The sequence below is a fragment of the Podarcis melisellensis genome (assembly GCF_964234715.1).
Source record: "Podarcis melisellensis genome assembly, chromosome: 2".
NCBI classification, from domain to species: domain Eukaryota; kingdom Metazoa; phylum Chordata; class Lepidosauria; order Squamata; family Lacertidae; genus Podarcis; species Podarcis melisellensis.
The window spans coordinates 78855799-78873263 of NC_138529.1; the positions used below are offsets into that span (position 1 = coordinate 78855799).

At 44.2% G+C, this 17465-nt stretch overlaps 1 protein-coding gene across 3 annotated transcripts in view; it reads right to left on the minus strand.

The window, feature by feature from the left end:
- Nucleotides 1–17465, minus strand: part of CARD19 (caspase recruitment domain family member 19) — a 31903-nt gene that overhangs the window by 7661 nt on the left and 6777 nt on the right. For 2 of the 3 annotated variants that reach the window (XM_081898362.1, XM_081898363.1), the window contains exons 2-3: nucleotides 8333–8475; nucleotides 4475–4628 (exon numbers count right to left, since the gene is read on the minus strand). In XM_081898362.1, coding sequence (XP_081754488.1) covers nucleotides 4475–4628; nucleotides 8333–8475 — 297 coding nt within the window. Of the gene's footprint in view, nucleotides 1–2042; nucleotides 2176–4474; nucleotides 4629–8332; nucleotides 8476–17465 lie in introns of all 3 variants that reach the window. The other variant, XR_014165043.1, reaches the window with a different exon arrangement.

Below are 17465 nucleotides of genomic sequence, written 5' to 3' on the forward strand. Positions count from 1 at the left end.
TAAGTGAACATAACTAGGTATTTTATAGCCACCAGTGTCAAAGCCAATGACTGATTTCTCCCCGTGATAATGCGGTTCAATTTCATGCACAGTGCAATCCTATGTATGTCCACATAGAAGGAAGTTTCACTCAGGTCTGTGAGACTTGGGGCTTATCCACATTTCCCTTTCATCCACATTTTCCAGGTGCTTTAAAGAAAACCTGAATTGTTATCTGTTGTGCTTCAGCTATAAAGGGTGGGTTTTTCTGCTGGGGGGTGGGGAGTGCTCTGACATGGAGCTTTAAAAGCATGGACCAGTTGCTAGAATGTGCAGGGTAAAGGTTAAGTGTGGATAAGCCCTTACTCCCAAGTAAATGTGCGTAGGTCTTCACCTTAACTGCCCAATCCTATGCAGGCTGACTTGGAAGTAAGTTCCACTCAGCTCAATGAGGTTTGTTCCCAGGTAATTGTGGATACGATTGCAGACTTATAGCACCATCACAGTACAAAGTGCTTTATCAGAGGGGTGGCCAGCCTTTAACTCTCCAGATGTTGTTAGACTACAACTCCCATCATCCCTTTGCATTGGCCATGCTGGTCGGGAATGATGGGAGTTGGAGTCCAACAACATCTGGAGGGCTGCAGTGTAAACAGAGTTGCAAAAACAGGAAAAGCCAGTCTCCACAACCTGAGTGAAACTTCCACAAGAAAGGCATCATAATTCTGGCATGACTTTCCAGAATTCCTTTGTCCTCCATGTCTGGTGTCAATGGCTAAGGAGCTGGGCTGGCACAGGGGAAGACCAGCTTCAACTTTCTGTTCAAAGATGCCTCTTCTGTTAAATTCTTAGGCATAAACCTAAGGTGCCTCAGGGTTCTGTCCTCTCCCCCATGCTTTTCAACATCTACATGCAGCCGCTGGGAGGGATCATCAGGAGGTTTGGGCTGGGTGTTCATCAGTATGCAGATGATACCCAGCTCTACCTCTCTTTTAAATCAGAACCAGTGAAGGCGGTAAAGGTCCTGTGTGAGTGTCTGGAAGCGGTTGGAGGATGGATGGCGGCTAACAGATTGAGGTTGAATCCTGACAAGACAGAAGTACTGTTTTTGGGGGACAGGAGGCGGGCAGGTGTGGAGGATTCCCTGGTCCTGAATGGGGTAACTGTGCCCCTGCAGGACCAGGTGCGCAGCCTGGGAGTCATTTTGGACTCACAGCTGTCCATGGAGGCACAGGTCAAATCTGTATCCAGGGCAGCTGTTTACCAGCTCCATCTGGTACGTAGGCTGAGACCCTATCTGCCTGCGGACTGTCTTGCCAGAGTGGTACATGCTCTGGTTATCTCCCGCTTGGACTACTGCAATGCGCTCTACGTGGGGCTACCTTTGAAGGTGACCCGGAAACTACAACTAATCCAGAATGCGGCAGCTAGACTGGTGACTGGGAGCGGCCGCCGAGACCATATAACACCGGTCTTGAAAGACCTACATTGGCTCCCAGTACGTTTCCGAGCACAATTCAAAGTGTTGGTGCTGACCTTTAAAGCCCTAAATGGCCTCGGTCCAGTATATCTGAAGGAGCGTCTCCTCCCCCATCGTTCTGCCCGGACACTGAGGTCCAGCTCCGAGGGCCTTCTGGCGGTTCCCTCCCTGCGAGAGGCCAAGTTGCAGGGAACCAGGCAGAGGGCCTTCTCGGTGGTGGCGCCCGCCCTGTGGAATGCCCTCCCACCGGATGTCAAGGCGATGGACAACTACCTGACATTCAGAAGACATCTGAAGGCAGCCCTGTTCAGGGAAGTTTTTAATATGTGACATTTTAGTGTATTTTTCATTTCTGTTGGAAGCCGCCCAGAGTGGCTGGGGAAACCCAGCCAGATGGGCGGGGTACAAATAATAAATTATTATTATTATTATTATTATTATTATTATTATTATTATTATTATTACTTAAAATGAAGGGGACAAAGTATGTTTGGAAAATGAAGGTACTGTGCAGATATGCATATAAAAGGCAGCCAAGACTGGCTGCAGCTCCCTCTTAACGCTTACACCTAACATCACAAACCTGAGTTTGCTGCCACGAAATGTGTAGAATGGCCCTGGGCTCACTGGATAGCCTTGGGCAAGTCTCTCTCTCTCCCTCTCTCCCTTTCTCTCAATCTTGCCTGCCTTACAGTTGTTGTTGCTGATCTGAATTCCTTGGAGAAGGGACAGAATACAAATATTATTATTAAATCCAGCTCTGAACACATTCAGCATGTCTCAGTGCAGGAGAAAGAAAGAGCAGCCCCAGAATGTTGTTATTTTCTTGCTGTCTATACAAGTGTTATGCGCTCTTCTGTACAACTGAAAATTATTTCCATGTAACCCAGTACATAGGGACATAATATAGTAAGGATTGGTTCCTATACTCCCCCACTGCCTTTCTGGTAGAGCAACCTGGTACTGCTAACCTTGATGACATTTTAGCTAAAGAGGTATTCCAGGAACTAAGTCTATTTGATTCATGTTTTGTCTTAATCACCACAGGAGAGGGGAGCTGGTACAATGTAGTATGTGGCTGCACAAGAGGAAAGGGCACCAACTGGATGGTAGATACTGGCTTCATTCAGATCTAACACTAAACCATGGCTTAGCATTGTGAGAACAAATCTCCACAAACCTTGGGATCACATATTCCTCCCCACTCCAATGGTGCAGCTTGAGATTAGAAGTTTCTACTTCCATTTTGGATTACCCAGTTTATGGTTCTATTTATGGACATGCTAAACTGTGGCGAATCTTAACTATGGTTAGATGAAACAAGCCTGCTTTATAAACTATGGTTTGAAGTTAGTTTGCTTCAACAAGCCATCACTACGTTTCACCATAGTTTGGATGACAAAGCAAGCTGAAGTGAAAATTTCCAAATTCCTCCTTACAGCTATGGAGATAAGGAGAAAGGAGGGGGAGCACGCAAGGCAAAGCTTTATTCTTCTGATGCTAACCCATGGTTTAGTGCTGAGTCCAAATGAGACCATGATAGTGCTTGTTCACTTTGCCTGCACCATTCTGTGAATTTATTTATTTTTTAAAGACATTCTTTAGAGCAGGTGTAGAAAATCTGTGTGTCTCCAGATGCTGCCTGACTATCCCTCCCACCTTACCTGGTCACTGACTGTGGTGGTTGGGGCTAATAGAATACACTTGGGTGGGGGATCAGTAAATCAAGACCTCCCGGTATAGGGCAGTACAGTATATAAATTGAATAAATAATGATAATGATGACACCCCATGCCCCTTTCTTTTATGCCTGCTGAAGGCCCTCTGCCCCATTTTTTTGTTATGATTAACTTGGGCCTGCCCTATTCCTTTTCCCAGAATGCCTCTGGCCCCACATGGAAGAGGACAGGGCTTTTTGTAGGCCTTGGCCTTGCTTTCCAGCAGGCTGGCAACCCCAACTACCCTAAAAAGGAGGGGAGGGTGCTTCCCGGTCACTGCATGACAGCAGTGTCCTTGGAGGTTGGGTGTTTTTTCACAAATTGTCAGCATGCCCCCACCACACATAGGAACGCCGCCACAGGGGTCTACAGGGGCTTCAGCTCTTTGCCCTCCACAGTAATCTGCCCTGAAGTAAAGGTACCACAGAACGGGGACTTTTTAAAATGCAGCTGCAGGGACGGGAGCCTCTAACTGGATCAGGGCCACAAGGGGAAACAAAGGGTTGAAGACTTTCCACTCCTGCATGCTAGGATCCTAGCATGAGACAGAGACACAGAGACACAGAGGTTGTAGGCAGACAGTTAAGAACAACAGAACCCTGTCAGGTCACACCAAAAGCCTGTCTAGTCCGGCCTGCTGTTCTCACAGTGGCCCACCAGGTTCTAATGTTCTGGTTCTGGCTACCAAGCTGGGTAAAAACAGAAATCCCCCTGAAAGTTATTGGGAAATGATGTCAACCTCAGTTGATTATATGACTGGCTGATTATTTACGTAGCTACATTTGCCTTTAAAATAAATATTAACAGAAAACAAAAGCCTGGACCTTGGAGATATCCCTTGTGGAAGAAAAGTTGGCCACTGAAGTTTTGAGCTGACTACATAGAAAAACAACCTGGACTCAAAATAATCTCACATTGATCCTGTGCAAAAGTGGGAGAAAGACCCTGGATAGAATAAAAACACTTCAAGCCAAGCACTGAATCGCTTTTTCTGGGCAACAACACCACTTTTTAGTCCGGAATCCAGCCTTTGCAGCTCATAAAGGGAACACAAAATATCTGAAAAGGTTGCAAAGCTGCCAGATTTATTATTCATATATAAAACAAAGATTCAAAATTGCCAGATTGGTGTGCAAGTACAGCTGCAGCAGCTATAAATAAGCATTTGTCTGCCACATATAATTTGGTCAGCTTTTAGGTATATCTAAGAAACAGCACACAGAAAGTTCCATTTAGTCCCTGAAGAGGCAGCATTGTAACAGGGCACCCAAAGAAATCTGTTAGCAATCCGACTTACTTAGAATTCTTCTGCTTGGCAAGTTGTTATACAGCTGTTCAGCATTGATCTGCAAAGCACGGTAAAATTCTTGACAGGGTTTGTCGCCTTCCTTCTGCAAGTGGGCTAGAAGGTTTGACAGCCGACTATGAAGAGAAGCTTTGGGATTTCGGAACTGCAGGGAGGGTGGGAACGCATTTATTAGCAAGGATGTAAAAAACAAACAAACACCAATGTTAAAGCAACCTCTGCCTCCCTTCGATGGTATGTGAAAGAATACAAATGTAGCTTTATATTTTTGTTTAAAAGTTCTTTATAGCAGAGTGCAAGATTCTATCACGAATGTTTATGGTGCTTCTATGTCAAGAGAGTTAGCTATTCCAAAGGAGAATAAATAACACACTTTCTCCATTGTACACAATAGGACAAACAAGCAGCGGTGTCTGTCTTTCTACTATTTGCAGAAGATCTAAAAGGCTATACGTTCAGCACTAAAGTGAAATCACATATGAATATTTTAGATATTATTTTAATCTCATCGGTCTTTGTTGTATGTGGCTTGTGCAAAGGGTGGCGTATAAATAATATAAATAATATACAAATAAGCTTTAGAAGAGGATCAGAGGTCAGATGTTCAGAGAAGGAATGGTGAAGACCGTCTCCCCAGCCTGATCCTTCCGGAGAAGAAGGCAGTTCAGAATTACAACAGGGGTTTGAGGGAGATCACAGCTCAGAGGAAGATGAGGGGGAAAGTTGGGAAATAATGGGAGAGGAGGAGGCGGCAGAGCCAGAGCAGCTGGCTGACACGTCATCACTAGAAAGCATTCCAGACCCACCATCTCCTAGAACTGGCGAGCCTTAAAAATAGGAGAGCAAAGGACTCAGAAGCAAAGGGCCCTCGGTGCCAACCGCAGAAGAGATGGCGCATAAGGAAGTGGGAGAGAAGGGGAGGGGAGATTTACACCATTATTCTAAGAGGCTGCCTTTCTAAACCTCTGTCTGTGAACATTGAATAAAAGGCAATTGGCAAGAACTTCCTTGTCTTATCCGTTAGAGGCAACCTCCCATGGGATTTGGATCCTCTGACGCTTGACATCAGACAAATCCATGAAGGGTAAGACTACCCATGGCTACTAAGCCTGAGGGCTATGCCTTACCTGTACTGCTGGGTGCAGTAATGCTTCTGAATACCAGTTGCTGGGAAAATGCAGAAGGGGAGAATGTTGCTGTGCTCATGTCTTGCTTGTTGACCACTGTGAAAACAGGACACTGGACAAGGTGGGTCACTGGCCTGATCTAGCAGGGCTCTTGTGTTCATTTTTTATGTTCTTACCAATTCCAGTTCCCAGCAAGTCAACAGCTGCCTATGAAGAGCCCCACTGGATTAAATCAAGGGCCGCATCTCATTTCCACAATGGCCAGTCAGATAGTGCCAAGATTGGTATTCAGAAGAATTCTGCTGCCGAGCATATGCATAAGGATGTTCCATGGACTTGATGTATACTGATCTATGGCACAGTTCAGCCATTTCCTTAATTCCAGTTTGGGTACCAGAACTTTTTGGTGATCTTGATCAATGCCACATGCTACACATTCCTGCCTCTTTAGCAGAAATTCCCAGATACAGAGATTGGCCTAACCAGCCACAAATTGCACCTGCTCAGAAATAAGAATCTAAGATCACAGCGTCGTCAGTCATAAGTATTCGCATTAGGCAGTGGGGAAAAGATTTATCTGTCTTTACAGTGGCACACTTTTTCTTAGGAATCCAATAGTTATTTCCTTAGTGTGAAAATGCGTACTTGTCTGTGAATGCAAAAAGAGATAATTGAATCTGGTGAGACAGACAAAATTCTGTTCCTAACGGGATGTTTGGATTGCAAATAGAGGACTACACTGCCTCATGAATATGAATGAACACATGGAAATGTTTACTGTAATTTCAGAAGAAGAGTTCAAACGCTGTGGGTGTACGATCACAGCATTTTGAGACCTGGGGCTTGCTTACATAAACGTTTATGGTTTGTCTTGACAAAACAACTTTAGCTTAAGGTATTATAATAGGGATCTAGGAAGTGGGTGCCATTTTCCACCTTCTGCATAAAATTCCCTACCTATTTACGGATGTCCCTGGGCTTCATCACTCCTTGGACTGCAGATTGCAGCTACTCGTTAACTCTCTCCTCAAACAAGAGACAAGCATTACAACACAGAGCCCTCTTGAGATCTTCCCTCATTCAGATTTTAATTCAAACGAAAGAAAAACTCACATTTCTCTCCTTAACCCCCACCTGACCCTCAGTTCCAGTTCCACTCATGGGAGGAAGGAACCACAACAGCCTGTGAAGTGCGAGGAATGCAGTAATTTTTTTCTGGAGCAGCGGAGAAATGATATTTCCAAGTTCTTCTGGAACTTGGCTTAGCAGTGCAAGTGCCAGCGAGCAGGGAGGAGAGGGAGACCTCCTCACCAACAGAGCTGGAGCCACAGCTGCTGCTGCTGCCGCCACCCCCATAAACAAAGTGGAAGAAAGGAGGCTAGAAGGTAGCTGGTGCAGCAATCGGACCTTATTGCAACTGATGGGCCCAGTTTAGCGCAGAGATGCTTAGAATTAGCCAAGCTATTTGCCAAATGGGAGACGGTTGGAACCATTCAGCTTATTCTAAGAAACTCTGAGAAGAACCAGGGGAGAAAGCAGTTTGCTCATTCCTCTCTCCTCATTTGCCACTGCATTTTGCCAAGGAGCTGATCTCAGAAGGATTCTCTATTTTTAAAAACCTAAATTATTGCATCTATTTTTATACCACTTAATCACTTAAGTGTCTAAGTGGTATTGTAAGACCTTGCTGTTGGAACTGGTTTTAAACAACCAGAATTAAACAGATGTGTGGGGTTTTTCTCTGCTCAGGGGTGTGTGTGTGTGTGTGTGTGTGTGTGTGTGTGTGTGTGTGTGTGCACATGAGAGGGAGTGCTATGCAATTATCTGCATAGGTTCACTCACTGGCCATCAGGGTTGGTGTGCCTAAGCTATAAGAGGGTATAATCCTATACACACTTACTTGGGAGTAAGCCTGCTTAGATTTAACTGGACTCCCCTTTGATTGATTTCTACAGATGATAAAGAAGGGGTGCTAGCATTTAGAATTCTCTGCAATGGCTTTACTGATTAAGAAAAGCTGCCATTTCCCAACTTCCCTGGCAAAAGAGAATGTGTTAAATCACTCTGAGACTTCATAGAATCATAGAGTTGGAAGGGATGCCGAGGATCATCTAGTCCAACCCACTGCAATGCAGGAATCTTAACACGCGATCCCCCATCCAATTTGAAACCATACTGGACTCTTGTTTAGCTTCACAAATGTGCTAGCAGTTGTAGTTCTGTGAAGGGAACGGTGGTCATCTAACAATTTTCAGCAACAAACTACAGTTCCCAAGATTCTTTGAGGGAAATTGTGGCTGTATGATACTGCTTTAAATGTATAGTACAGTCATCTGAGAAGTGTTTTCTGTGTTTCAAGCGTACACTTCACATGTGGAGTCTAAATTTGGCTCATTTTCTTATCTGCTTGAATTTATCAGGTCCACAGTTTTGGTGTGGTTTGTGTTAAGAGGAACGTTGAAGAGCGGGGAAGGGCTGATATCATGTGCGGAGAGGAATTTAAGGAAGCTCAATTGCTGTATACCTTAGCTGAACAAATAGTTTTTTCTCCGGTTCCCATTTTCAGTCCCCAGAGCTGCCTTTGGCTCTCCTGGGTGCCACCACCCCTAGTCTCAATGAGCTACCAGAAGTTTTGCATTTAAAAAACCAGCAATCCTAATCCTGGGTCAAATGAGCTACAGCAATAGCAAAGAAACACCGTAGGTGGGATTCCTTCAATTACCTTTTCTGCTTCTTTATTGGTAAGAATTTGAGGGTAAACTCTGTTCAGCTGAAGGATAATTTTGTCAACCAGCTGCTCGCTCAGCCTGCCGTTGCTCGTTAGGAATGCCATGTCCTGCCGTAAACGATCACAGTAAGTCGGATCTACAAAACAAAAGCAATACATTTAAAAACAGGCCCCTCGTTCCACAAAGACGAACTGGATGGAAGTGCCATATAATTCACATCAGCTACCAAATGTTTCGCACTAGGACATGAGCTTCAGGAACATCCTGGGAGCGCCATAAATGCTCTCAGGAACCATTACGAGCGGCTGACATTCATGAATATAATAATAATAATACAAATACTGAGCATTCATAGGGTGCATTTCACATACAATGCAATCTTTACATGTTGCGTAGTACAAGATCTCAGATAAAACCAACAAGCCACGAGGTCTCATCAGTGACAGCCCACCAAGACCGCGTGTGTGTGTAGCGAGTCATTTCCAAGTGGTTTAAATTTCAACATAGCAGCCCTCCCACTGCACTGCAAGCTACTCTCCCATCCTGCTTGTGGTCTCATGTGTTCCTCACGTTCCTGGACTCTATGTGTGAACTCACCTCTTCCTTTTCTTTTCAGAGCCAACCATGGTCAGCATCACAGTTGCAGTTTTGCAACCATGATCAGAAGTGAGTTTGCAGGGGGCTGAGCCAGGCATCCCCAAACCTGGCCCTCCAGATGTTTTGGGACTACAATTCCCATCATCCCTGACCACTGGTCCTGTTAGCTAGGGATGATGGGAGTTGTAGTCCCAAAACATCTGGAGGGCCAAGTTTGGGGGTGCCTGGGCTGAGCTAATGGTTAGAAAACAAAGCTGCATATAAGCCTTGTTACCTTTGAAAATGAAAAGATACAGAGGAACACAGAGAGGGAGAGGGAAGATGCAGACAAGCTCAGCAGAGAAATAACAGAACAGAGTTGGGGAGCTCCTGATCTCCTATACATGTTTAGGAGATTGGGCAATATTACATCTGAACAGGCCTCAGTAAAAAATGCATTTTTTTAAAGTTGGAATGCTCAATTTTTATATCTGCCTTCAAATCCTAGCCACTAAAAGGGAAACTGTGCAGTCTAACCTGACCTCAGAACAATTTCAATTGCTGTATTTTTATTGCTGCATAGCCGAGCATGGGATTTGTTTGCTAATCAGTGCTTCAAAATCCAGAGATTCTGCTATAAAAACAGCGGGATGGCCTTAAAAGAGGGTGATTTTGCTGTTCAGCTTTAAACCTTTCATTGCCTTCAGATTCTGTCCTCTCTTTTTAAATAATGTGATATTCCCCCAGAAATATTCATAAAAACCTCCCATGATTATTGTAATAAGCAAAGGCTTTTTGAGAGCCTGAGTCATTCCCATTAAAACGAAAAAAAAGAAAAGCTTTCTACTGGCATTGCACAACTTTTGCAATTCCATAAGTATCAACTGGATTTCCAGAAGACTGTTACCATTCACCCCATAAAATTAATGGTTCAAATGGCAAGCGAAGCATCTTTTTCTGCATTGTCTCAATGCACCTCAATAAAATCCATGTGCTTCATTATACTGTCTGCTAAAATTCTTTTCCAGTTGAGATGTTATATAGTCTTCTTTTGTTACAAGATGCGATGAGAAAGGAAGATTGAAGAGGGCGGAAGTCAAGTCAAGAACTATGTTTTGAAAGATGTACTGAGAATACATGGATGGGGATACGGAGAAACCGAAGACAAACATAGAGATGGTGACAACACAGCATATTAATGATTAGAGTTGTTTCACATAGGATAACATTTCCCACAACTATATTCTGTCCCCAGGGTGAAATTAGCAGTGGCTTGCAAATTAGTCATCTCCTTCCTATGCTGTCCCCTCACCCCTTGCCCACTTTGAAACCTAGGACTCAGCTACATTATTCAAAAAACAGTATTTTGAATGCGTTATAAACAGACGCTGTAGAGTGTGTTTTTACATAGTGTTTTTTTTCTTTTCTTATAACAATTTATGATTCATTTTTAGCGTCCCCCCCCCATGTGTAGACCCACCCCTAGACTGTACACTTCTGGAGACAGGGAACAGCCTTTTTTCCTTCTGTATGTCAAAGTGTACAGTACCATTTCAGAAAACCAAGAACACCTGATTCTCCCCGTCGGAAACTTCCTAACATGATGATTGAAATGTCTTTGAAAGAGGCTTCACATGACATGACCCGACTGTCCTTCCATATGAACTCCTCACAGTATACGTCAAGAAAATTAGACATCAAATTCATATAATTTCCTTGCCTTGGGCACCCAGTGAGGTTTTAAAAATGAAACTCCTGCCATATCACAAACTTCTTTTGACGCCACCCTAAGTTCCCTAAGATGTTTGCTGTGCTGATTAAGAAATCGAGGCCAAGGTACTCTTAAGAGTCTGGAGTTCTCTAGTTCCAAGGTTTACCTGTGAGAATGTCCCAATTGTAGAGGTAGAACTTGTGTCTAAGGCTACATACATACCACAAAGTTAAAACACATTTAACGCACATTCCCTCTTTCAAAGAATCCTGGGAACTGTGGTTTGTTAAGGGTGCTGGCTACACTGCCATTCTTGGGATTCTTTTTTGGGGGGGGGATGTGCTTTAAATATGTGGTGTGTATGTAGTCTAAGTGCTGTGAATGAACAGGAAAGCAAGGCGAGCTCAGGCTGGCTTCCCTCTCTTGGCTCTCTCCAATGTCTTCTGCTACAAGTCACATATGCAACAACATACAAGAGCATATTAGCAGCGAAGAGAGTTTACATCAGTTAAGCCTCTCTCTTTTTTAAAAAATGTATTTCAGTAAACTGGAATTCTGCCTACAACTGCAGCTCTTTAAATTATGCCTCCAAACAACTGTTATTATCTGCTTTGTGCTGACCCATACAAATCTTGTATTTTATGCAGCACACATAATTAGGCAATGTAAGCTTCTCTGGGATTTTAGGCAAGGCTCCTTTTTATTTTCTTCAATCAACGGCAAATGCAAGGCAGCATTATGTAAAGGGGCAAGTTCCCACTACGCTACCTTTCTATGAGTTCCGTCTGCTCAAAATCCTTACATGCAATTAAAATGTGTTAACCTTAACCTTGAAGCATCACGATAAATGTATGGTAGGGGTAACTAGCCTTTTCAGGCCAGTGGACACATACAGAATCCGGAAAAAGTGCTGTGAGCACTTGCTCTGTCCACCATTCCTGATCTTCCTGTTGCAAACTTCCAAGGAACTCTACCTTCCAAAGTACAGAATTTGGATGTGTCGACTAAACACACCCCAGTCCCATCAAGTGTGCTCCTGGACCTTTCACAGTTCCTTCAGAAATAGCTCTGAGGGTGTCAATTACTGCATTAAAATCAAGTTTTGTCACTGACTTTATCTGAATACATCACAACACACAAGACAATTTGCAAACAATGGCATGCCTAACACTTGGAAGATTTCTAATCAGTCTCTTATTATTTAGGAGCGCACAGAATGCAGAATCTCAAATTGTAAATAGGACTCCCATTGTACTGTTTTTGCCTATTGTATGTGCCAACAGCTAAATAAAAATGTGTTGTTGTTAAAAATCATTGTAGATCAACTATTTCATTTTTTTTCTTTGACAACTGCTCTATCACCATTAACAAAATGAGTTTTTGAAAATATCCAGCCCGTAATCTTTTAATCCAGCTCTGGCTTTATTCCCTCATGAAGCTGTAACCATAGAAGATCACAGACTCTGAAATCGCTAGATGCTGAAATGAATTCAGCCTTATCTTGGACTCCACCGTGGAAACAGATATGCAAGGTAGACTAGACGTATTTCAATAAAACTTGACTGACATAATTTTTTTTAAGGCACTGGTATTTATTTATCAGAGAAAAAGAAAACAGCCTATAAAAATGATGAGGAAAGAAATCCAAGGCAGGAAGAAATCCCAGTGTTTCATTGCACTGGAGAGACGTATACAGTCCAGTATTTTCCATGCTTGAGGAATGCTTACAGAATTGCTAGCTACAGACCTGAGTTTTGTCCTGCAGCAGCCTTACCAATTGTCAATGTTCAATGCTTTATTCACTTGTCTTATTCTCCCGTCTGCTGCAGGCTCCAGGGAGTAAAATGCCAGCAGTGAGCCCAGGGAATGCCGAGGTCACTAGTGCTGCACAAGGACCTGTCACACCGCAAGTCACAGTAACTATGGCTTCCCAGGACTGAATGAACATGCACTCTCCCAGGGAAGAGCTTGCATCCACTTTGTTCCTAAACTCCACAAAGCCAAGGTCTGGCTTAGAGTGTTGCCTGAACACAGTACAGTGGTACCCCGGGTTAAGAATGTAATTCATTCTGGAGGTCCACCCTTAACCTGAAACTGTTCTTAACCTGAAGCACCACTTTAGCTAATGGGGCCTCCTGCTGCCACCGCGCTGCCGGAGCACGATTTCTGTTTTCATCCTGAAGCCAAGTTCTTAACCCAAGGTACTATTTCTGGGTTAGCAGAGCCTGTAACCTGAAGAGTATGTAACCCGAGGTACCACTGTATCATGGTTAAACTCATTACTCCTTAACCACAATCTGTAGCCAAGTTTTCTTCTTGGTTAAAGAGGACAGAGCACCGAGGACACACCAAGTGAAACCTTGGCTTAGCTTCTATGGGTGCTAAGAGGACCCAGAGAAAAGCAAAGTTGGTACCAGTAGGTTCATGCTAAGCCATGGTTTGCCTTAGTGCTACATGCAAACATTGCCCCTGTTGTCATCACCTTGGAGCTCTTAAAGATACACACTCTGGTGGAATCTACATACATATAAAGAAAATGCTGTGGAAATGGTTTTTTTAAAAAATGTTTTGAAAAATACATTGAATTTGGCATAGCTCACTGTCGCCATCTAGTGTCACATTTGTATATTGCACTTTACAACACATTTAAAATATTTTATTTGCAGTTGTATAGCTGAGTCCACTGTTTCCAAGGCTTGCACTCTCCACCCTTAATGCTTAGCACTTTCCTTGGCCAATTATGGCAAACTGGAGATATATATTGTATGTATATTACCATAAACACATTTATGTTTGGCACGTGTAAACATGGCATAGTTATATTTGGCATGTGTTAACATTACACTAAATAACTGCAGTATTGCCACACACAATTTTTAAAAAAAACACATGCAAAGAGCTCATTCAACATTTAACCCAAAAGCCTATCCCAAAACAAACCACATCCCCACAGTTTACATCGTCAAAGCAATTCAGCAATACAGAAAACAATAATGCAACTATTTTAGTACACCAAACAACAAGCAATGCTAACAAAGCAAAATGCTCATCATTTTGGCCTTCAGGCAGATCATAAAATGAGAGAAGATTACTCTTCCCACAAAGCAGGCAATTATAGCACTAACAATGATTGCTGAATGACCAGGTCATTATGATAACTGCAGATGGTTTAATGCTTTCTCCCCACTTCCATTCATTCTGTTCTTGGAAAGAATCAACCAAATCCATAGTTTGGTGCAGATTCTGCAAACAGACTGAGGATTTTATTGCTGCTGGCAGCCAAACATAAAGAGGAGATCATTTTATGAAAGTAAGATGTTACAAAGCCATTAAAAATCAGGAGGTTTTCCAGATATAGATTTGGAGAGCACTCTTTTTTTGTTTTTGTTTTGCCTCATTTATGTCCTGTCTGCATATTTTTTGGGTGTTGTCTCAGATATCCAGACACTGGAGGCAAACAGTGGGGAATGGCTATCTCTATCTTGCCTGACTTAGGAACTGGTTTCCATTCAAGATGCTGGTATCAACTTTTAAAGCATCTTGTTTGGTTGGAGTGTTGCCTGCTTTTTTGGTCGTGTGTGTGTGTGTTGGTAGGGGGGATCTGAGCATCACCAGCTTTCCTTCTGTGAAACTTTTTTTTGTGGTGTTCACAAGTTTTTCAGGTTTCCAAATATGCCCCCAAATCCAAAAAGGTTGGAGGCCCTGAAGGGTAAGTGTTGAGGGGTAAACACCTGAGGGAATTCATAGAGGTGCAAGCTAGCTTCCCAACTTTCATTGACTCCTTGGCTTCCCAACTCAGGGGTTGGTGGGGTGTGAGGCAGCTAAAGAGCAGACATCTGTTCTTGGAGATACAGTTCAAATGCTCCACAATTGCTTCGCATCAGGGAACAGCCGGCAGATGCTGATAAGTTTCAGTCTCCAATGATCTAAGCTGGATTTGAAGTGATGCCTTCTAAGTGAAAGGTCAAGCAACCAGCCATGTGAAACACGCAGGCATTAGTTCAAGAAAATAGTGTATCTGAAGGTCAGCATTTAGAAATAAAGACTATACAGGGTAGCAGAATCAGCAAACGATTTCTGTATAGGCCAAAAGCACTGCCTCTGATCATTGCGATCTTACGTCTGCTTAACTTTTGTCTCACCTTCACACAAGAGCTAAAATAAATGTTTCCATCTCAAGCATCCGCATGTTCAGATTCTTCTAGCATGAGCAACTTGAATATCACAGCTATTTTTGGAAAAGTAGTTTCTACAGTCTATTATACTAACCTGGCTCGCAGTAAAAGCTGCTGTTTAATATGTATATAAGAGGTTACGTGTGTTACTGTATCAAACCTTTTACTTACACAACCAAATTATCTTGTTGTGTTTATTTACAAGACCAATTTCGCCAAAGCTTCCTGTAGCTGTTATTGTGTGTGTGTTTTTGTACATCTGCGTGACAAGTGACTAGCAGGTCAAATATTATTGTTGTTATTAATGGAAATTCTGATGCTTTAACCAGTGGCATCACTCTAGTTGCATGATGACCAACGGCCATGTAAGCAGCATTGCAAAAAGTAATGAATATGCAGCATCATTATGTGCAGAGCCTACTCCTGATTTAAATGCCGCCACCACCCCCCATTTACCGTATTTTTCCGTGTATGAGACTAGGTTTTTTCCCTTTAAAACAATGTCAAGAATACACAGAGGTCATCCCACCCCCCCATTTTCTTAAATCGGAGTCCCCCAAAATAGGGGACATCTTATACACAGGGGTGTCTTATAGATGGAAAAATATTATATATTTTATATGTATATAATAATATAATGCAATTATTCATTGGGCATCTTGAGACCAAGCAACATACTGCTCAACAGATGATACCTCAGTAGTAGGGTTAGGGAAAACCAGTGGCACTCTAAATGTCGAATGACTTTAAAAGAGAATTAGACAAATTCACGCAGGAGAGGACTATTAATGGCAACTAGTCATGATGGCTATACTCTGCAGCCACAGTTCAAGGCAGCAATGCTTCTGAACACCAGCTGGCAGAAGCCCCAGGAGGGGAGAGTGCTCTTGTATTCAAATGCATTTTGTTGGTTTCCCACAGTACAGTGGTACCTAGGGTTACATATGCTTCAGGTTACAGACGCTTCAGGTTACAGACTCTGCTAACCCAGAAATAGTACATCGGGTTAAGAACTTTGCTTCAGGATGAGAACAGAAATCGTGCGGTGGCGCGGTGGCAGTGGAAGGCTCCATTAGCTAAACTGGTACCTCAGGTTAAGAACAGTTTCAGGTTAAGAATGGACCTCCAGAACGAATTAAATTCTTAAGCCGAGGTACCACTGTACTCTGGTTGGCCACTGTGGGATGCTGGCCTAGATCACTAGATTCAGTGATCCAGCAGGCTCTTATTAGGTTTTTATATTATTAAAGTTTTTAAATTAGTATTTACTTGCTTGCCCAGTGTACCACACAGAGGCTGCCTCTGTTAACGGGCCTGATGACTCAGGCGGAGAAGCTGACTCACTTGGCATCAATTACTTCCATCATTTGAAACTCCTGCTCTGAAAAAGTGCCCTGCCTTGCCCATTATGTTATGCTGTTAGCAAGAGAACTCGACGTTTTTAAAGCGGGTGACAATCAAGTAATTCTAAAAAACACAAAGCTTGTAAACAGCAGCCGCGAGGAAACCAATGTCTAAAAGCAACCGTAACTGTGCAGTCCCATTAAGATCGACGCGGCTGGTAAGAGGGTGTAGGACTGCAGACTTAAGACAACAAACAGAAATGCGGGTTTAAAAACTTCCTTCCACGGGAGAGGCATCTCCCAACATACTGAAGGCTGCCTTTCAAAGGGAGGGTGCAAAGTTGTGCAGGGCACATTCTTCCGTCGCCTTGCAAGGCAGTCGTGTGCTGATCTCCGCAGAGCTTACTTCTGAGTAAACATGTCTAAGATCGGGCTGCTTAAAAACGCAGCCTCGAAGAGAAATGCCCCGAGCGAACATGCACAGCGGGCGGAGGCACTGCACGTCTGCAACCTCGCGCACGCTTCCTCGGAAATAAAATGCGAGCCAGCACCCACGGACAAGATCGGGATGCACAATGGTAAGAAGAGACCTCAGCTCCGGTGCATGCAAAAGCGGGGCTAAAGTCTCCTCTAGCAGCGCCTGGGGCTTCCTTTGATAGGCACACACACACCCGCCCTCCGAGGTGTCCTTGCCGCCCTGCTCTGTGCGCCCCCTGCAGCCGGGACTTGGCGGCGGCCCGCCGTCCTCTCCCTCCTCCGAGGGGCGTACGAACCTGGCATAATGGCGTCCAGCGGGAAGGAAGGCCGGCCCGGCGAGGTTGGGAAGGTTCCTCGAGCTGCCGCCGCCGCTGCCAGTCCCGCCCCTGCGAGCTCTGGCGGGCGCGTCTTGCTCCTTCCTCTCGGGCAGGCAAGCAGGCAGGAGGCCTTCCGGACGCGCCGCTGCGCTTGCAGGCCGGCCTCGGCCACGCGGCGCTCAGGCAAAGTTGCCAGAAGGACCGCCGCAGGAGGAGCCGCCGCCCGGCTGACAAGGGGGGCAAGAAAGCGGCTTCTCCCTCGCTTCTCCTCACTTGTCTGGGCAGGAGGAAAAAGAGCTGCCCCTCCATTCCCGTGCGCAGCGAGGAGCAGGGAGCTGCACACGCTGCTGCGATCCCAAGTGCTCTTGTTGGGGCCCGGGGCGCTGGGCTTCCTTTCTCCCAAGCGCCACGTTTTCCTTGGGAGTTCATCCTGGTGCGGAGCAAAAGGGCAAACGGTGTGGTAAACGTAAAAAAATGAGCCTGCGCTGGATTCAGGCACACAGGGCGCCAAGCAAAATTGAGATGAT